This window comes from Eremomyces bilateralis (genome assembly GCF_010015585.1).
Source record: "Eremomyces bilateralis CBS 781.70 unplaced genomic scaffold P152scaffold_9, whole genome shotgun sequence".
In the NCBI taxonomy this organism is placed as follows: domain Eukaryota; kingdom Fungi; phylum Ascomycota; class Dothideomycetes; order Eremomycetales; family Eremomycetaceae; genus Eremomyces; species Eremomyces bilateralis.
In genome coordinates, this window is record NW_022985075.1 from 1 (window position 1) to 15192 (window position 15192).

The 15192-nt window shown below is 50.7% G+C and overlaps 8 protein-coding genes across 8 annotated transcripts; 4 read left to right on the top strand and 4 right to left on the bottom strand.

Annotated features, from left to right (window-relative positions):
* P152DRAFT_364647 (glycosyl transferase) lies at positions 1 to 539 on the bottom strand (the record flags this gene model as incomplete). The annotated part of the gene is made up of 2 exons (XM_033675410.1): positions 1 to 378; positions 435 to 539. Coding segments are annotated over 2 exons (483 nt in total), but the record flags the coding sequence as incomplete, so codon positions are not given.
* Positions 540 to 1286: 747 nt separating this feature from the next.
* P152DRAFT_514087 (UAA transporter) lies at positions 1287 to 2784 on the bottom strand. Its single transcript, XM_033682840.1, has 5 exons — positions 2549 to 2784; positions 2471 to 2496; positions 2404 to 2420; positions 2001 to 2341; positions 1287 to 1949 (listed from the first exon to the last, which is right to left on the bottom strand). Exons 1-5 carry the CDS (start codon positions 2609 to 2611, stop codon positions 1338 to 1340), a joined length of 1059 nt encoding a protein of 352 aa, XP_033534065.1. The 5' UTR covers positions 2612 to 2784; the 3' UTR covers positions 1287 to 1337.
* Positions 2785 to 3092: 308 nt separating this feature from the next.
* P152DRAFT_458274 (protein phosphatase 2A regulatory subunit PR55) lies at positions 3093 to 5575 on the bottom strand. Its single transcript, XM_033679419.1, has 6 exons — positions 5169 to 5575; positions 4947 to 4987; positions 4796 to 4893; positions 4088 to 4736; positions 3454 to 4037; positions 3093 to 3401 (listed from the first exon to the last, which is right to left on the bottom strand). The coding sequence occupies exons 1-6, from the start codon at positions 5210 to 5212 to the stop codon at positions 3378 to 3380; spliced, it is 1440 nt and encodes a 479-aa protein (XP_033534066.1). The 5' UTR covers positions 5213 to 5575; the 3' UTR covers positions 3093 to 3377.
* A 352-nt stretch (positions 5576 to 5927) lies between these two features.
* Positions 5928 to 7390, top strand: P152DRAFT_503874 (uncharacterized protein; the record flags this gene model as incomplete). Its single annotated transcript, XM_033682351.1, has 4 exons — positions 5928 to 6019; positions 6081 to 6237; positions 6300 to 6973; positions 7024 to 7390. The coding sequence occupies 4 exons, from the start codon at positions 5928 to 5930 to the stop codon at positions 7277 to 7279; spliced, it is 1179 nt and encodes a 392-aa protein (XP_033534067.1). The 3' UTR covers positions 7280 to 7390.
* Positions 7391 to 7492: 102 nt separating this feature from the next.
* On the bottom strand, positions 7493 to 9491 carry P152DRAFT_435588 (putative t-complex protein 1 delta subunit; the record flags this gene model as incomplete). Its single annotated transcript, XM_033677535.1, has 9 exons — positions 7493 to 7859; positions 7909 to 8147; positions 8198 to 8434; positions 8482 to 9051; positions 9105 to 9134; positions 9183 to 9212; positions 9270 to 9292; positions 9348 to 9399; positions 9447 to 9491. The coding sequence occupies 9 exons, from the start codon at positions 9489 to 9491 to the stop codon at positions 7493 to 7495; spliced, it is 1593 nt and encodes a 530-aa protein (XP_033534068.1).
* A 279-nt stretch (positions 9492 to 9770) lies between these two features.
* Positions 9771 to 11775, top strand: P152DRAFT_416519 (proteasome regulatory particle subunit Rpt1). Its single transcript, XM_033677067.1, has 5 exons — positions 9771 to 10060; positions 10109 to 10215; positions 10266 to 10273; positions 10326 to 10555; positions 10608 to 11775. The coding sequence occupies exons 1-5, from the start codon at positions 9966 to 9968 to the stop codon at positions 11485 to 11487; spliced, it is 1320 nt and encodes a 439-aa protein (XP_033534069.1). The 5' UTR covers positions 9771 to 9965; the 3' UTR covers positions 11488 to 11775.
* Positions 11776 to 14249: 2474 nt separating this feature from the next.
* Positions 14250 to 14795, top strand: P152DRAFT_338809 (uncharacterized protein). Its single transcript, XM_033675315.1, has one exon. The coding sequence runs from the start codon at positions 14381 to 14383 to the stop codon at positions 14711 to 14713; it is 333 nt and encodes a 110-aa protein (XP_033534070.1). The 5' UTR covers positions 14250 to 14380; the 3' UTR covers positions 14714 to 14795.
* Positions 14796 to 15167, top strand: P152DRAFT_338810 (uncharacterized protein). The gene has a single exon (XM_033675316.1). It carries the CDS (start codon positions 14877 to 14879, stop codon positions 15081 to 15083), a length of 207 nt encoding a protein of 68 aa, XP_033534071.1. The 5' UTR covers positions 14796 to 14876; the 3' UTR covers positions 15084 to 15167.
* The last annotated feature ends 25 nt before the right edge of the window (positions 15168 to 15192 follow it).

A 15192-nucleotide genomic window follows, 5' to 3' on the forward strand; every position in this document is an offset into this window, starting at 1 on the left:
CTTGTAAAATCGGACGTAGCAAAGAACGCTCACTGCCATAAAGAACACCAGCGTCGCATCAAGGAGGATGAGGCGAGTTTGGCCGATATGCGCGTTATCAAAGAGCAACAACCCGGCCGAAACTATGCACGCAGGGAGCGAGTATCCCGATTCCCACATAATGAGGAACACTGTCGGGACCGTGAGCGCTCCCATTGTTGCGGGCATCGCACGGTATGCCACGTAGGGGACATTGTTGGCAATGTAGGAGTCGCCGATGTTATCGAATAAGAATTCGCCCTTATATCCCACCAGCCACCCAGCAAATGCGAATAGAAGTTTCCCAAATGGCGGATGCACGTCGAAGAAGTATGTGCGTTGGAGGTAGTAGGATGCGAACTGTTGTTCTGGTTAGCCAGAGGATGTTCAACTCCTTGAATGACAAGTTCGCGCACCTTTCCAAAATGGACCTCATCAAACACCACCTGATCTGGATGGTTGATATGCCAAAAGCGGGTGATGAACGCCAGTATAGTGATCAGCGTCAGGGCCAACTTGTAGTCCCATTCCGACCCGACCGATTGCTTCACCACCTTCGGCTTTGCTTTTGATGCGATCTCAGCATCCTTCGAAGGGCGAGGTGTGGTAGGAACGGGAGTTGTCCCCCGCTTCTTAGAGCCTTGCGGGCCTCGATGTCGAAGAGTGTCTGTATTCGACGACATTGCCGTAGGCAGCAGACGGCAATGGATAGACAGCTGTTAGGGTCAACCTTAGCTGCTCCGGTTAGCTTGAAAGCAGTCCCAGGGAATGGAGATTGGCACACCTCCTAGGAACTTAGATCGAAAAAGACCCAATCATTAAAACAAAGAAGGTGAATGAAATGAACGAAGGCAATGAATGAAATGGAAGAATAAATGCCAGAGGGTGAGGAAGTGGAGGAAGGTGCGATCTGGTCAGAACGTGAGCCGCTCCTGACTTTTTTGACCGACGTCGTCAACCCCTGGCGACTTCCCTGCAAGGAGGTGGTTCGTATTCGTCCAAACACATGTTCAGCTTCGGGAAATTCATACGGGAAATTCATACAGCTCACTACAATTCGATATTCTTACCTTGTGTCTCTTATGGCAACATGGAGATCTATTCTTGTAAACTGACCATCTTCCTACCTAATCAGCTGTGAGCTTGTAAACATGTCCGCCTCCGTCAATTGGTGTATGAATATGTCCCTGCCTTAGTGCCTGAGGCATCAGTTCATATTTATACACAGCACAATAGGATGCAGAGGTTGGGGAACCTCGATAGCGGCTGCAGGACCAGTCGGATTCTATGATTCTATGATGCTGTGCTATAATTCTACTCTAGAGCTCTTTCTTCCCCGCTACCTTAGGTCTCCCCTTGGCCCGCCGTCTCGGAATTCCGATGCTCGTCTCCCACCCATATAGCGCCCCCGATCCAAAGACCACGAACGCGCCCAGCATCATCAGCCCACTCATCTTGTTCCCGAAGAGCCAGATGCTGAGCATGAAGCTCACCAGCTTGCGGATGTTCAGCACGATGGTCACGGTCACGGCGGACGTGTTGGCGCTCAGCAGGTTGACGCCGCTGATGCACAGGAGCTGCGTGATGGCGTTGAGGAAAAGCATGAAGACCGACCGCGGCAGGTGGAGGAGGATCTTCTGGAGGAAGAACGGCATCGTGAGCGCGATGGATGGGGGGATGGCCATCGGTGCGGATGAGCCGAGCGTCGCGTACTGCGTCATGAGACTGGATTGCAGCGGGATGAACAGGGGAAGACTGAAGAAATGGGAGTAGAAGAGATTCTCGTCCCAAGCCTTGCCATACTCATTGAACGTCTCTTGAACATAGATTCCCATGAATGCGGAGAGGATTTGCGCCACCAGAAGGATGAGGAGGCCCATCTCGAATGATGTATCCGTGACCTTGATATCAGCCGTGTCCATCCTATTGCCCTAGGACGAATGTCAATACAAGCCGAGAATTAGAGAGGCAATTGCACGTACCTTGGACAGCGCATCGGCCCACGCCGACAAGATCACCCCGAAAGTCAATAGAAGGACTGAAATGACCTGGATCCGAGAATACCTCTTCCCTCTGACCCAACCGGCACCCATAGTCGTCACGCTTCCGAAGCTCCGGAGAATGATATGCACAGGGACACTGATGTTGAACGCGAAAGCCCAGTTGTTGAGCATGTTGACTGCAAAGAACATCAGCGCACTCATGGCCCATTTCCGGATCGGCGCCGCGGTCTTCTTGAGGAAGAACCTGCTGTTGGGATCATATTGGGTTGGGAGAGCTGCAAGCGCGGTGATCACGAATTGCATCAACGTGACCAGAAGACCTAGATCCTCCAATGTTAGAAAAATAGCTCTGTTTGTCAAATTTCCTGTAGATGCGCATTACCGCTTTCGGGATCTCGCCTACATCGAGCCGTTAGTAAGTTTTTCCGAAACCAGAGCGTAAGACATACTTAAGGATTGCCTCGAGGGCGTAGACCTATTACACCGTCAACAAATGATCGAAACCTAGGGACGATCTTGTTTCATACATTTGAGCAGCAGCCACCAAATATTAGGGCAATGATGCCGCACGAAGTCGCTATTGTTGCCATCTCTTCTAGCTATGCCCCGATGATCTTATGTCTCCTTAGGAAATGCCTCGCCAGATCTCATTGCAATCAGAAATTGCCTAAGTTATCTCCAAGAACCCATTGGAAAGTCAATTGGAGGTGACCAGTAACCTCTAAAAAATTGGTGTAAGATTAATAAAGGCGATGTGTTTACGTGACTGGACATGTAGTTCAGGGTGGACCGGACATGGGGGGCATTGGGCAAAGTGGATGATGACACGGACTTTTTATCGCTGCCACATGGGGTGTGGTTTGGTCCTTTCATCACTTCCAGAGTCTAGACCCTCCTGGTTTGCGGAACACACTGCCAAAGATGCGAAAACAATAAATATCCATAGAATTAATTAGCTTATTAACCTTCACAGATACTTATGGATATTTCATTGGGCAGATTTAACGAATATGCAGGAACTCTCGTGGCTCATACCTGGTCCTGCATGTCAGAACATCTGGCAGGGTTTCGCAGATCATCACTGATATCACTTCATCTGGCTTCATTCAAACGGTTCATTCTATCTCTATCCCCAGAAAGACATGGCTCTTGGACGCATCCATAACTTTGCATGATAGCCATTTGACGAATACTTCATTCTGTCCGAGCCTCGAATCTCGAGTTCTAAACATATGCGGAGTGTTCGCAGCCGACACATTATTACCTCGTGGTATATGAGCTTTAGCCATGAGAGCCAGGGAAGCGGGCGAGGCCACTTCAGAATGCTGTCTCGGTAGTGCCATCTCATGCAGGACATTACAGCGCGGAGAAGACGAACAGCTGCTTCGGTTAGAGGCCAGGAAAAGGAGTCGCACATCATCAGGGATCTTACATTGTTAGTTGCCGCAATGGCAATGCTATCTTCGAATGGATGCCAGCTCATGTGGAGAATCTTCTTGTTGAAGTCGATTGCGTCCGCGTCGGTTTCCTTGCGCATCCGTTGGCTTTGTCCAACCGCACCAGCTGCCGGGCTTCCTGCCCGAGACCCGCCTTTCTTCCCTCCTGAAGGGCTGGTGGAGTTCATCGGTGTCGGAATGCCTACCTTCTTCGCCTTAAATGCTGATTTGTCAGCTTGCAGGACCACCTCGGTGTCTGCCGTGGGGTCGGATGGATAGATCATGAAATTGTTGTTGTAGCTGCCGGTCATGACATTCTTGGCGTCGCCCGAGAAAACCACCTCGAATTTATCAAAGATACTGTCATTCTCATACGTGTCGCAGAGGCGGGGTCGGAGGTGCTCATGAATCGGAATGGTCTTGATCGGCGTCTTTTCCATGTTGACATCCCAGATTTTGACTGTTAGGTAATCACGGGAAAGGATATATCGGCCATCATGGGAGAATCGAACGTCAGATATGGAGGAGATGATTTCGGAGAAGAAGGAGCGCGAGGAGGGATCTTCCTCCTGTTCAAACTCTGCGCGAAGTTAGTACTCATATTAGCTTCAATGAGGAATCAACCCTTACGTTTCGCATGTTGATCACATAACGCGCTTTCACGCATATCTGCAAGTTTGATGGTCCCCTTGGAGCTGGCATACATGAACCAATTACAGCTCTGCGGATGGAACTCCGCCGCCGTGATCACCTCAGTCAACTCCTCCATATTCGCCGGCTTGATGTCGACGATGTTGAAGCTCTGGTCTTGGATATTAAGGTTCCATAAGTTGACCCGGAGGTCATCACTACTGATGAATGTTTCGCCATCGCTGTTCACTGATATGCTGTTGATGTGGTACGCATGTGCATTGGCATACGTCTTCCGTGGAACCGCGGCGACGACAGTATCGTGGTGGGTAAGTCGAGGAAGTTTCAGGTCAGAAGCCGCTCGGAACTGCTGCGTAGGATTTCGGACTGGACCTCCACCACCGGTCACACTGCCTGGGGTTAGGTCATGAGAAAGGTTGTTCTCCGCCACCACTTTCAGGGACTTCTCGAACACCTTCCATAGCTTGATGGTCTTGTCATTGGTGGATAGGAGGTAATGCGATGCATTTTGCCGACGGCACCACTTGATCTTGTTGATTTTCTCCTCGATCTCTAATGACTTGAGATAGTCAAACTCAGGTTCATGTGACTGGAATTCGGTGTGGAATTTGTATTCGCAGGTTTTCTTCTATACAAGACATTAGAAATGGCTCCTATCCCTTGTGCCCGGTGGAATTTGACACATACCGTCTCGTTCCTCTCAAATAGGACCACTCGACCTCCTTTGTCTCCGGTGGCTAGATAGTTGCCGGTCTGGTCGAATTCAACCGTTGAGATGATATCAGCTAGTCCAATAAAGTCAGAGACCATCCGAGTGGTAGAGTTCAAAGTGCTATACCTTCTGTGATATCTTCAACATCGCCCTTGTCACCGAAGCATCTGGGCCACTGTCAGTCTCATGTCCAAACATTTGCGATATTGGATAGAAATATCGCCGGAATGAAGAAGTGGGGGTAATATGGTGACTAAACAAAGGAGCCCCATATCGATATCCTCCTATGACAAGCTGCAATCTCTTCCATGGTGATGCCGTCGAACCGTGATGCTTGAGAGAACGTACTGTGTAAACTTCCACGTCGTGGGACTGCCTTCGGTCTCGACCATCTTGCCCGATGCGGCACCAACAAGCCCTTAAGCTGCACCAATGCAAAGCATGCACAAGCTAACACCAGTGATGCAGGAACTCCCACAGTTCCGTATTCTCAGAGATTCGGGGAAGGACGTGTTGCTCGCCAGGAGGGAGCTGTTTGGATGCGGCGGCTGATGTGACGCAAATCTGGGCTGATGGCGGCAAGGCCGATGAGAGGGCGGGATTCGAGGATGGAGTTTGGCGTCCGGAGATTCCACTCGAACTGAACGGTAGCGAATGAGCGGAGAACATGCAAGACAGTAAGGGATGTTTGCAGAAGTGAGACTTTGAGAAGCTCCAGCGAAGATGGATGTAGCAGCGGTGACAGTGTGGGGACTGGGGAGGAAGAGCTGGCAGACAAGTATCGCGGTAATCGCACGTACCGTACAGTAACTTACACACTTAGTCTGTGTATTAAACCTTATTAAACCATAGCGCCATTCGCCGGAAGTGGTGGGCGGGAACCAGGACAAATGGACCAATCATCGGACATTTTCAGCCGCGCGGGAGGCGGCTGTGCTAACACACTGAGAGCAACCGGAAAAACTATAATCCCTCTCAGTCCCTTGCCCGCCAAAATGTTAGCGAATTTCACTCCCACCCACACCTGTCGAATCTTGAACGCTTCGATCGCATCTCCTCCATCGTGAACAACCTCTCCCACCCAATTTTCGAGACGGTAAATTCGCAATGTCTCACAGGAAGTTCGAGGCGCCTCGTCATGGCTCGCTGGCATTCTTGCCGCGCAAGCGAGCAGCCCGCCATAGAGGACGGGTTAAGAGGTGCGCTTCCAGATGAAAAGATTGGTTGATATGGGCAATTGTTAACGAGAGTCATCGACAGCTTCCCTAAGGATGATCCCAAGAAGCCCGTCCATCTCACCGCTACCATGGGCTACAAGGCTGGCATGACCACCATCGTGCGAGACTTGGACCGACCCGGTGCGAAGCTGCACAAGAAGGAAATCGTCGAGGCCGTTACCGTCGTTGAGACCCCTCCGGTATGTCATCTCGCGGTCAAGTCGCGGTCAAGGATAAGGACATGGCTAATTGCGAATTTTAGATGATCGTTGTCGGTGTTGTCGGCTACATTGAGACTCCCCGCGGCCTGCGATCCCTCACCACCGTCTGGGCCGAGCATCTCAGCGAGGAGCTCCGCCGCCGATTCTACAAGAACTGGTACAAGAGCAAGAAGAAGGCGTTCACCAAGTACGCCAAGAAGCACTCCGAGAGCAAGGGCCAATCCGTCATCCGCGAGCTCGAGCGCATCAAGAAGTACTGCACCGTCGTCCGCGTCCTCGCCCACACCCAGATCGGCAAGACCCCGCTCAAGCAGAAGAAGGCCCATCTCATGGAGATCCAGATCAACGGCGGCAGCATCGCCGACAAGGTCGACTTCGGCCACGGACTGTTCGAGAAGCCCGTCGAGGTCGGCTCCATCTTCGAGAAGGACGAGATGATCGACTGCATCGCCGTCACCAAGGGTGATGGATTCAGCGGCGTCACGTCGCGATGGGGCACCAAGAAGTTGCCACGCAAGACGCACAAGGGTCTCCGAAAGGTCGCGTGTATCGGTGCGTGGCATCCGTCCCACGTCCAGTGGACCGTCGCTCGTGCCGGTCAGAAGGGTTACCATCATCGTACCTCCGTCAACCACAAGGTCTACCGTGTTGGCAACGGCACAGATGATGGCAACGCGTCAACCGACTTCGACGTTTCCAAGAAGCAGATCACTCCGTAAGTTTTGTGCATCAATGCATTCGAATAACTACTGACAATCCTTATAGCATGGGTGGCTTCGTCCGATACGGTGAGGTCAAGAACGACTTCGTTCTCCTCAAGGGCTCCATTCCCGGTGTCCGGAAGCGAGTCATGACTCTCCGCAAGTCGATGTTCACGCACACCAGCCGACGGGCGCTGGAGAAGGTGGAGTTGAAATGGATCGACACATCGTCTAAGTTCGGACACGGTGCTTACCAAACCCCCGCCGAGAAGCGCAACTACCTCGGGACCCTCAAGAAGGATCTTGTTGCGTCTTCTTAAGCGATCCATTTCCTATCTGTCATTCTAGCTGCATCGGAGGCATTCAGGCGTTGAGTTTGACGGCACGAAGCTGTCATTAGATTCCTATCGGTAGCAAAATGAACAAAAAGCGATGATCCAGTTCAAGGACTCTGCATGTTGAGATCGGTTCCATTGATGTGCACTGTTGGGGTATCGATCTATTGCTCACACATCCCGTGGATCTATTTGAACCTATCTCGACAACACCCAGTCATCCACACGTAGCAGGATCTTCACCGTTTCCGCCGCCAGCTCGATCGCGCTCGTGCTCACCAGCAGCGGCTGCAGCACGTTTTCCTCCGCAATGTTGTTCTTGACGCCGCCAGTCTTGATGCTGACTCCGGCATTTTGCTCCCCCAATGCGTGACGGTGCTTGAGATCCGTGACCACCTTGATCGAGCTCAACCCGGCATTTTCCGCCAGCGTAGTCGGAATGACCTCCATCGCGTCCGCAAAGGCTCTCCAGCAGATCGCCTCGGTTCCGCTGAGCGACCGGGCTTCATTGGCCAGATTGTGGGCGATCTCGATTTCCGGAGCGCCACCTCCAGCAAGCAATGCCCTGCGTACATTAGTGATACGGCCAACGCGGGAACCTTGAGAGAACTTACTTCTTCTTGACCAGGCATCGAATGACACAATGTGCGTCATGCAGACTTCGCTCCGCTTCATCCAGCACCAGCGAGTTGGCACCACGGACGACGATGGACACCGTTTGGGCTGCAGCCTTGACGCCGCTGACTTTCACGTATCGAGCTCCTGAGCTGGACACTTCCTCAATCAGGTCGGCCGAGCCGAGCTTGTCTTCCGTGAAGGAATCAATGTCCGCGATGGGCTTGCATCCGGTACTCTGTGGCAGGTCAGAATTGCATCAACTCATAATCACGTTACGATACATACCTTGCAGATGAATTCGACCTCATCTCGCTCGATCTCCTTGATCGCAAGGATATTGAGCTTGGCAAGGAAGTGCAGGCTGAGCTCGTTCACGGCGTCCCGCAATATCGATTTTTGAATCAAGAGGACGTTGCATTTCGCCTTCTTGATTTTCTTCACCATGTTCAAGAGGTAGGTTCGCTCTTCCTTCAAGATCTTGTCCATCTGCCTGTAGTCATTGACGACGATCTGGTTCTCCATCTACGCACTGTTAGCCTCCAATCCATGTATTTCGACAGGATACGCACGTCGGGTTTTGGCGGGCTCAGCTGGAACTGAATTAGGGCAATCTTGGCCTTCTCCATCCTTGATGGGCCTCCAGCACCTTTAATCACTGGCTGCGACAGAACAAGTCCGTCCACCATCTCACTGTCCTCGATGGTACCGCCGGGCTTCTTCAATATCCGAATGTTGTTGAGATCCACGTTCTCAGCAGTCTTGCGGTCGATGACCTTCAGCACCGAGTCCACGGCCATGTGAGCCAGTTTCGGTTCTTGAGCCACGATTTTGGAGGAGAGGGAAGTCGAGGCCGCTTTCAGGAGGGTGGCTCGGTCAGCAAGAGATATGGGCAGCGACATATCGTGTAGGACTCGGACGGCGGCTCCTGCTGCCCTTTGGAAGGCCTCGGATACGAGTGTAGGATGGACTCCTTTCAATAGGAGCTTTTCCGCCGCGCCCAGCAAGCTTCCTGCAATTACCACCACTGATGTGGTTCCGTCACCCGCCTCGATATCCTGTGCATTCGCCATATCCACGAGCATCTTCGCCGCGGGGTGCATCACGCTCATATCTCGTAACATGGTGTTGCCATCGTTCGTCTGATGGGATGTTGAGTAAATGTCCATGGTTGGCAGAATAACTCGCTGCTTACAATGATCGTCTCGCCTTTTCCCGTTTGGATCTACTATGTATTAGCACATGGAGAGTAGATCGACATGATGCCACCTACCATTTTGTCCATTCCTCTGGGACCGAGAGACTGTTGGAAAGCTCAGAATCAATGTGACCAATTTCAATATGGTGTGGAAGACCCTACCGTTCTGATGGCATCGGCGACCGCTGGCATTGGAGTTAGTACAGTTCCAAAGTGCCCTATCCCTAGACCATTTCTTACCTCGAGCAGCCAATATATTCGACGTCCGTACTGCCGTCGGCTTTTCCTTGTCCTAGAACCGATCAGTCGAGCTCCTTGCCCATCCAGTCGTGTACATACCTTGAACGCCGCATTCCCACCACTAGCAACCTGAGCTGTTGCCATTTTGACGGTTGTGTTTGGGGAAATAGAATACTAGAGTCCCAATACTGTGAAGAAAACGAGAGTGTATCGGGGAGGATGAGATGTGGTTGAGGTTGGACTCTTGTTCGAGTGTGTAGCCTGAACTCCGCAAGTAAAATTTACAAGCGCGCGCTTAAGCTCCAAGCTCTCCATTAAGCGCGAGGAATGTCGTAGAATGCACGTGATATAAGTTCGAACAGCAGGAACGCAGGCTTGGCATTGGTTTACGTGATCCTTGTCGCCTCATCACTCATGTGAAGCCTAGCACGACTGTTACTAACAGGACAGCTCCTCCTCGAACAACAACTACAGTACTGCTTCATTCACGCCCGACTTTACCCTATCCTTCGACACTCTACATCCCTGGTTGTCGACCCTTTCATCTTTGAACCCTTCCCAAGACAGTATCCCCAAACCCCCGAATCCCGAATCCGACAACCGCGACCTCTGCCCAACATGCCTAGCGCAACCGGGTCGAGCTGGGAGAAGTACAAGAAGAACTTCGCGGACGATGAGGAGCCGGAGAAGAAGATCACCCCGTTATCAGATGAGTGAGTGGATATGGCGATTATCGATGGGCTGAGGCTGATTCATCATAGGGATATCCAAGTTCTAAAGACCTACGGCGCCGCTCCATATGCGGCGGAGATCAAGAAGTTGGAGAAGGACATCAAAGAGAGGCAAACGAGCGTGAATGAGAAGATCGGTTAGTACCTAAGCTGCCTATTGCAACCACCATCAAGCTAACTCAATCAGGTGTCAAGGTAAATGCTTTTGAATAGCCCAAGTAAATCCAACTAACATCATCACCACTAGGAATCCGACACGGGTCTTGCACCACCACATCTATGGGACATCGCAGCGGACCGTCAGAGAATGCAGGAAGAGCAGCCTCTTCAGGTAGCACGATGCACGAAGATCATACAAGACGAGAAAGACCCCGAAAAGAGCAAATACGTGATCAACGTCAAGCAGATAGCGAAGTTCGTGGTGAACCTCGGGGAGCGGGTGAGCCCGACAGATATCGAAGAAGGCATGCGCGTAGGGTACGTTCATCTTATCCTAACAGACGTTCCGCTCAAACTGACAACATCACAGCGTTGATCGGAACAAGTACCAGATTCTGCTACCGTTGCCACCGAAGATCGACCCCAGCGTGACGATGATGACGGTCGAGGACAAGCCCGACGTGACATATGGTGATGTCGGAGGATGTAAAGAGCAGATTGAGAAGCTACGAGAAGTTGTCGAGATGCCCTTGCTTTCGCCGGAGCGATTCGTCAATCTGGGCATCGACCCCCCGAAAGGCGCTCTTCTCTATGGACCCCCCGGAACCGGCAAAACGCTTTGTGCACGAGCTGTCGCCAATCGGACCGATGCAACCTTCATCCGAGTCATCGGTAGCGAACTGGTGCAGAAATACGTTGGAGAGGGTGCCAGAATGGTCCGAGAGCTGTTCGAGATGGCCCGTACAAAGAAGGCCTGCATCATCTTCTTCGACGAGATCGATGCCGTTGGTGGAGCGCGTTTCGACGACGGAGCCGGTGGCGACAACGAAGTGCAGCGGACGATGTTGGAGCTGATCACGCAACTCGACGGCTTCGACTCAAGAGGCAATATTAAGGTCATGTTCGCAACCAATCGCCCATCCACTTTGGATCCGGCACTAATGCGTCCCGGCCGCATCGACCGCAAGATCGAATTCTCCCTCCCGGACAACGAAGGCCGCGCGAACATCCTCCGTATCCACGCGAAGAGCATGTCCGTCGAGCGCGACATCCGATGGGAGCTCATCTCTCGCCTGTGCCCCAACTCCACAGGCGCGGAGCTGCGGAGCGTGGCAACCGAAGCGGGGATGTTCGCGATCCGCGCGAGGAGAAAGGTGGCGACGGAGAAGGATTTCCTGGCCGCGGTGGATAAAGTGATCAAGGGCAATTTGAAGTTCAACTCGACGGCGACGTATATGCAATACAATTAGTGGTGGGACATACCAGCACATCGGTGTGCCCCGGGGTCCTTTCATTTTGTTACACGTATTTCATGGCGAGTTTCGCGAGGCGTTGGTCAGACTCAATGGTGCACATGCATACCGTCACATGGCGAATCGAGTCTGCATGTCGATCTTGTATTATAGATTCAATGGATACTTGACTTCGCCCTCCTATTACGCTTGGGGATCACATTAAAGGGACTCTTTCTTTAGCAGTTACATCAGAACGATACACGCCTCCCTACGAGTATAGGTCACCACGACATCCAAGGCAGGATACGACTAACACGTCCAAGCGGCGGCGGCCTCCTTGATGTGATGCCGTTTGTGGACGGTAAGACATCTAAGCCATCCTAGATTTCACGTTCAGTCCACTCCAGTCCATACCTAGACTAGTCCCTCTCACGTCTGCCATATCCATAATGAGCGCCAGATTACACTGCCCCCTTCCGTCCAGCAGCGAGGGGCGGTTAATATGTACCATGGTAGTCAGGGGTAACGTACCGCACCAAAATCAACATTCTCTACAACCAATTTCTATTTCAAGTCATCCGGTTCAAGTGATCACTACTCGTTTACATTCGATTCTTCGTAGTATCAGGTACCAGTGGCATTATTGGGTTGGCCTTGGTTTCGCCTTTTGACATTAATTCGTTGTTGGTACATTCCTTATCACCTCCTACCATCCAGGCTGGGCTCAGGGGAATCCAGGCTGAGGTGAAGATGGAAATTGCATTGACAGCCAGAAAATCTCGAATTGGCGCAAGTTCCATTGGAACGCCAACCATCGTGCGCCATATATAGTTCCTGCCATCCGGCTCTCACTGGACATCGACTTGCTCCCAACGGATCCGGAGTCATAAGGAAGGAGGCCAGTTGGACGAGAAGTCAGTTGTTTATTAACACCGCTCTCTTTAGCTCCTCAGTATACCGATAGGATAAAGTCTTCACTGGAACCCTCATATTACTCAATTAGGACAGCCCTTACAAAGTCGTCAGATACATACGCTCTCTACACCTCTTTGCCTTGGTAGAATTTCGTTTAGATAACCATGATTTTTAATAGATAACAGCAACTATTGCAGCCCTCATCGATTGTTGAAACTCACTAGTTGCACTGATTGCTCCTAGACTACGGAGTAGAGGTGACTAGATGGCAATGTGCTATAGGGAACACATAACCTTTGCAGAATACCTTTCCTTTCCTTCTTTTGCAGAATGTGTCTTAATGCCCTGCTTTTTGTAAAGGCATCAAAACGCTAGCAGGATGGAAGATAACTTCGGAAAACTCTTTGGAGTACTTAACTGTCCAGTATGTGATGAAGAGGATATTCGAGTACCAAAATTTAATATTGCTCGTTATATTTCCGAATCTGAGTGGTCTGAGATGGTAGGACTCTATATTATAAGTCAAAGCACCCTCTTGCCGGTCACCCCACTTTCCGGCCACCTCAAGATATACGATAACTATGGCTAGATAGATAGATTAATTTGGCAACGCAAATAAATCCAACAACGATGGATTCTTTTTCAATATGCCTCCTGTAAATGAAAGTGCAATTGCTGAAGCTATACAAGCTTTTCGAGATCGAGAATTCCCATCAATTCGCAAATGCGCGGAGGCTTATGGCGTTTACTCTACTCTCCAAGAACGCATCCAAAGGGGCACCGGAACCCTTCTAGAAGTTCCCACAGTCTCGGCTGTTATATCCAGTCCAGCAGCTTCAAAGCCGACACATTTATTCCACCATTTAAGCAGATTGGTTATCATAGAACGGATCAAGAAATCCGCACAGCCCCCCTGTTTGCTTCGAACTACGCACACATTAACGGTTCCAAGTGTAGTTGATAAACATCCCTTCAGCACGCCTTGCAAGTCCAACTCCTCCCAAAGTTCCCAAGAAGCGACTCACGACGATGTTCATGAACGAATACTTCAAGAAATCAACAGCTTACACAGATACTAGAGTCTTCTATGAGAAGTACTTTGAGGAAAGCCATAATCGGATGAGGCCCAGCGGATCCCTGATGTGGTGAATCAGTACGTTGTTGGCGAGCGCTGGACAGATTATCCGCAAATTCCGCGTCCAGACGCAAGCCTGATGTCTTCATGGATTCTCTTGGTGCTTCCACTAGCAACAGGCAATACAACCGGAATGGTATACAAGTAATATCAGAGCAAAAACACAGCAAAATACCAGGAAGACAGACGGACGAGTTAGTCAAGTTCTGCGGCTATGCTCGAGAGGTGTTCGCAAGCCGCCCTACACGTCGTTTTCTCCTTGGATTCATCATCCGTGGATCTTCTATAGAGCCTTGGCTCGTCAAGAGGTCTAGCCTGTACAACCGCGAGCCATTCGACATCCATCAAGATCCAAGGCGATTCATTAAGATTATGGCTGGCTATGCTCAAAGAGGACGGACGGTAAGAGGAGCGACTGTACCTGGAAACCACACCTATTGCATTTCAGCGGGTAATTGTGCTCAGAGGGACTATCTATTATCCAGCAACGAGAGATGATTCCAAACAGTGGGATTTCGTTGTCAAGTTCGCGTGGCGATCGAATAAGAGCAGGGTAGAAGGGGGAACTCTTGCAGCTGGCGAAAGGAAGAAACATAGGGGGTGTTGCAAAGATTTCTTGCCTGCTTGACCTTGAATCGATCGCAGATTTGCCCAAACGAGTGCAGTTGGACAGGCTAAAATTTTCAGATCGGCCAGAGGAAATGACGGATACATTGCAGCATGCTAGCGAATACGCTTGAAGGAACCATGGCAACTATCGACGCCTCATCCACTGGAGGGAAACGGAGGAGAGAGGACGAATCGTTTCCATGCAGTCGGTCGGAGCGGTTAAATCCTTGAAGCCTGATCAAAGCGGAGATGATTGATTCGCCAAAGTCAACCAGCGGGCCGCCGAGAAATCAAACCCAAACAGTCTCGCGGCTGTCGAAGTTGAGGACGATGGGTCATTTGGGAATTGGATACCTTCTTGCCCGTTATTTCACCTCCGGACGACCGCTCCGTGAATTCCGTCCAGTCGTAGAATTTCTCGAAGCCTGTCACGATTTCATCAGAGGGCATCGGACCCTTTACAACGATGGGAGGATACTTCAACGGGATATATCTGACAACACCATTATCATCATTGATGCCGATTTAGATGGAGATCTAGGAGGCATGCACATCGATTTGGACCTGGCAAAGGAACAATGATGAAAATCATGAGGTCCACTTGGAATTGAGAGCAGCACTGGGATTTATATCCATTCAATAATGACCCGCATTATTGTGTACTGGTATTGCATGCAACGAGCCGAGAACTAAACGAGCGTCTGCAGCATATCAATACTCCGACCAGACATCAACGTCAGAATAAATGGCTGTTGTGGCGTTAAGTTACAGGTCGTTCAACGTTACAGCCTTTTCGGCTAAGCGGAATCTTATTTGGTTCTTTTTCTTGATAAGCGAATGCTTGCTCATACTTATGCCACTGTACTTGCTGTTGTTAGCGAAAGGTGTGAGACAACTTAGTCGAAACAACAACATGATGTCCGAGACAAAGACAATGCAAAAGTGGGGATGAGAACCTCAACTGGGACAGGACACAGGCTGCAGCCAATAATTTGTCGACAGATCACACACCAGTTAAACGCTAAGCCAAAAACAGCAATTTCCAAAATCCAAAATCCGAA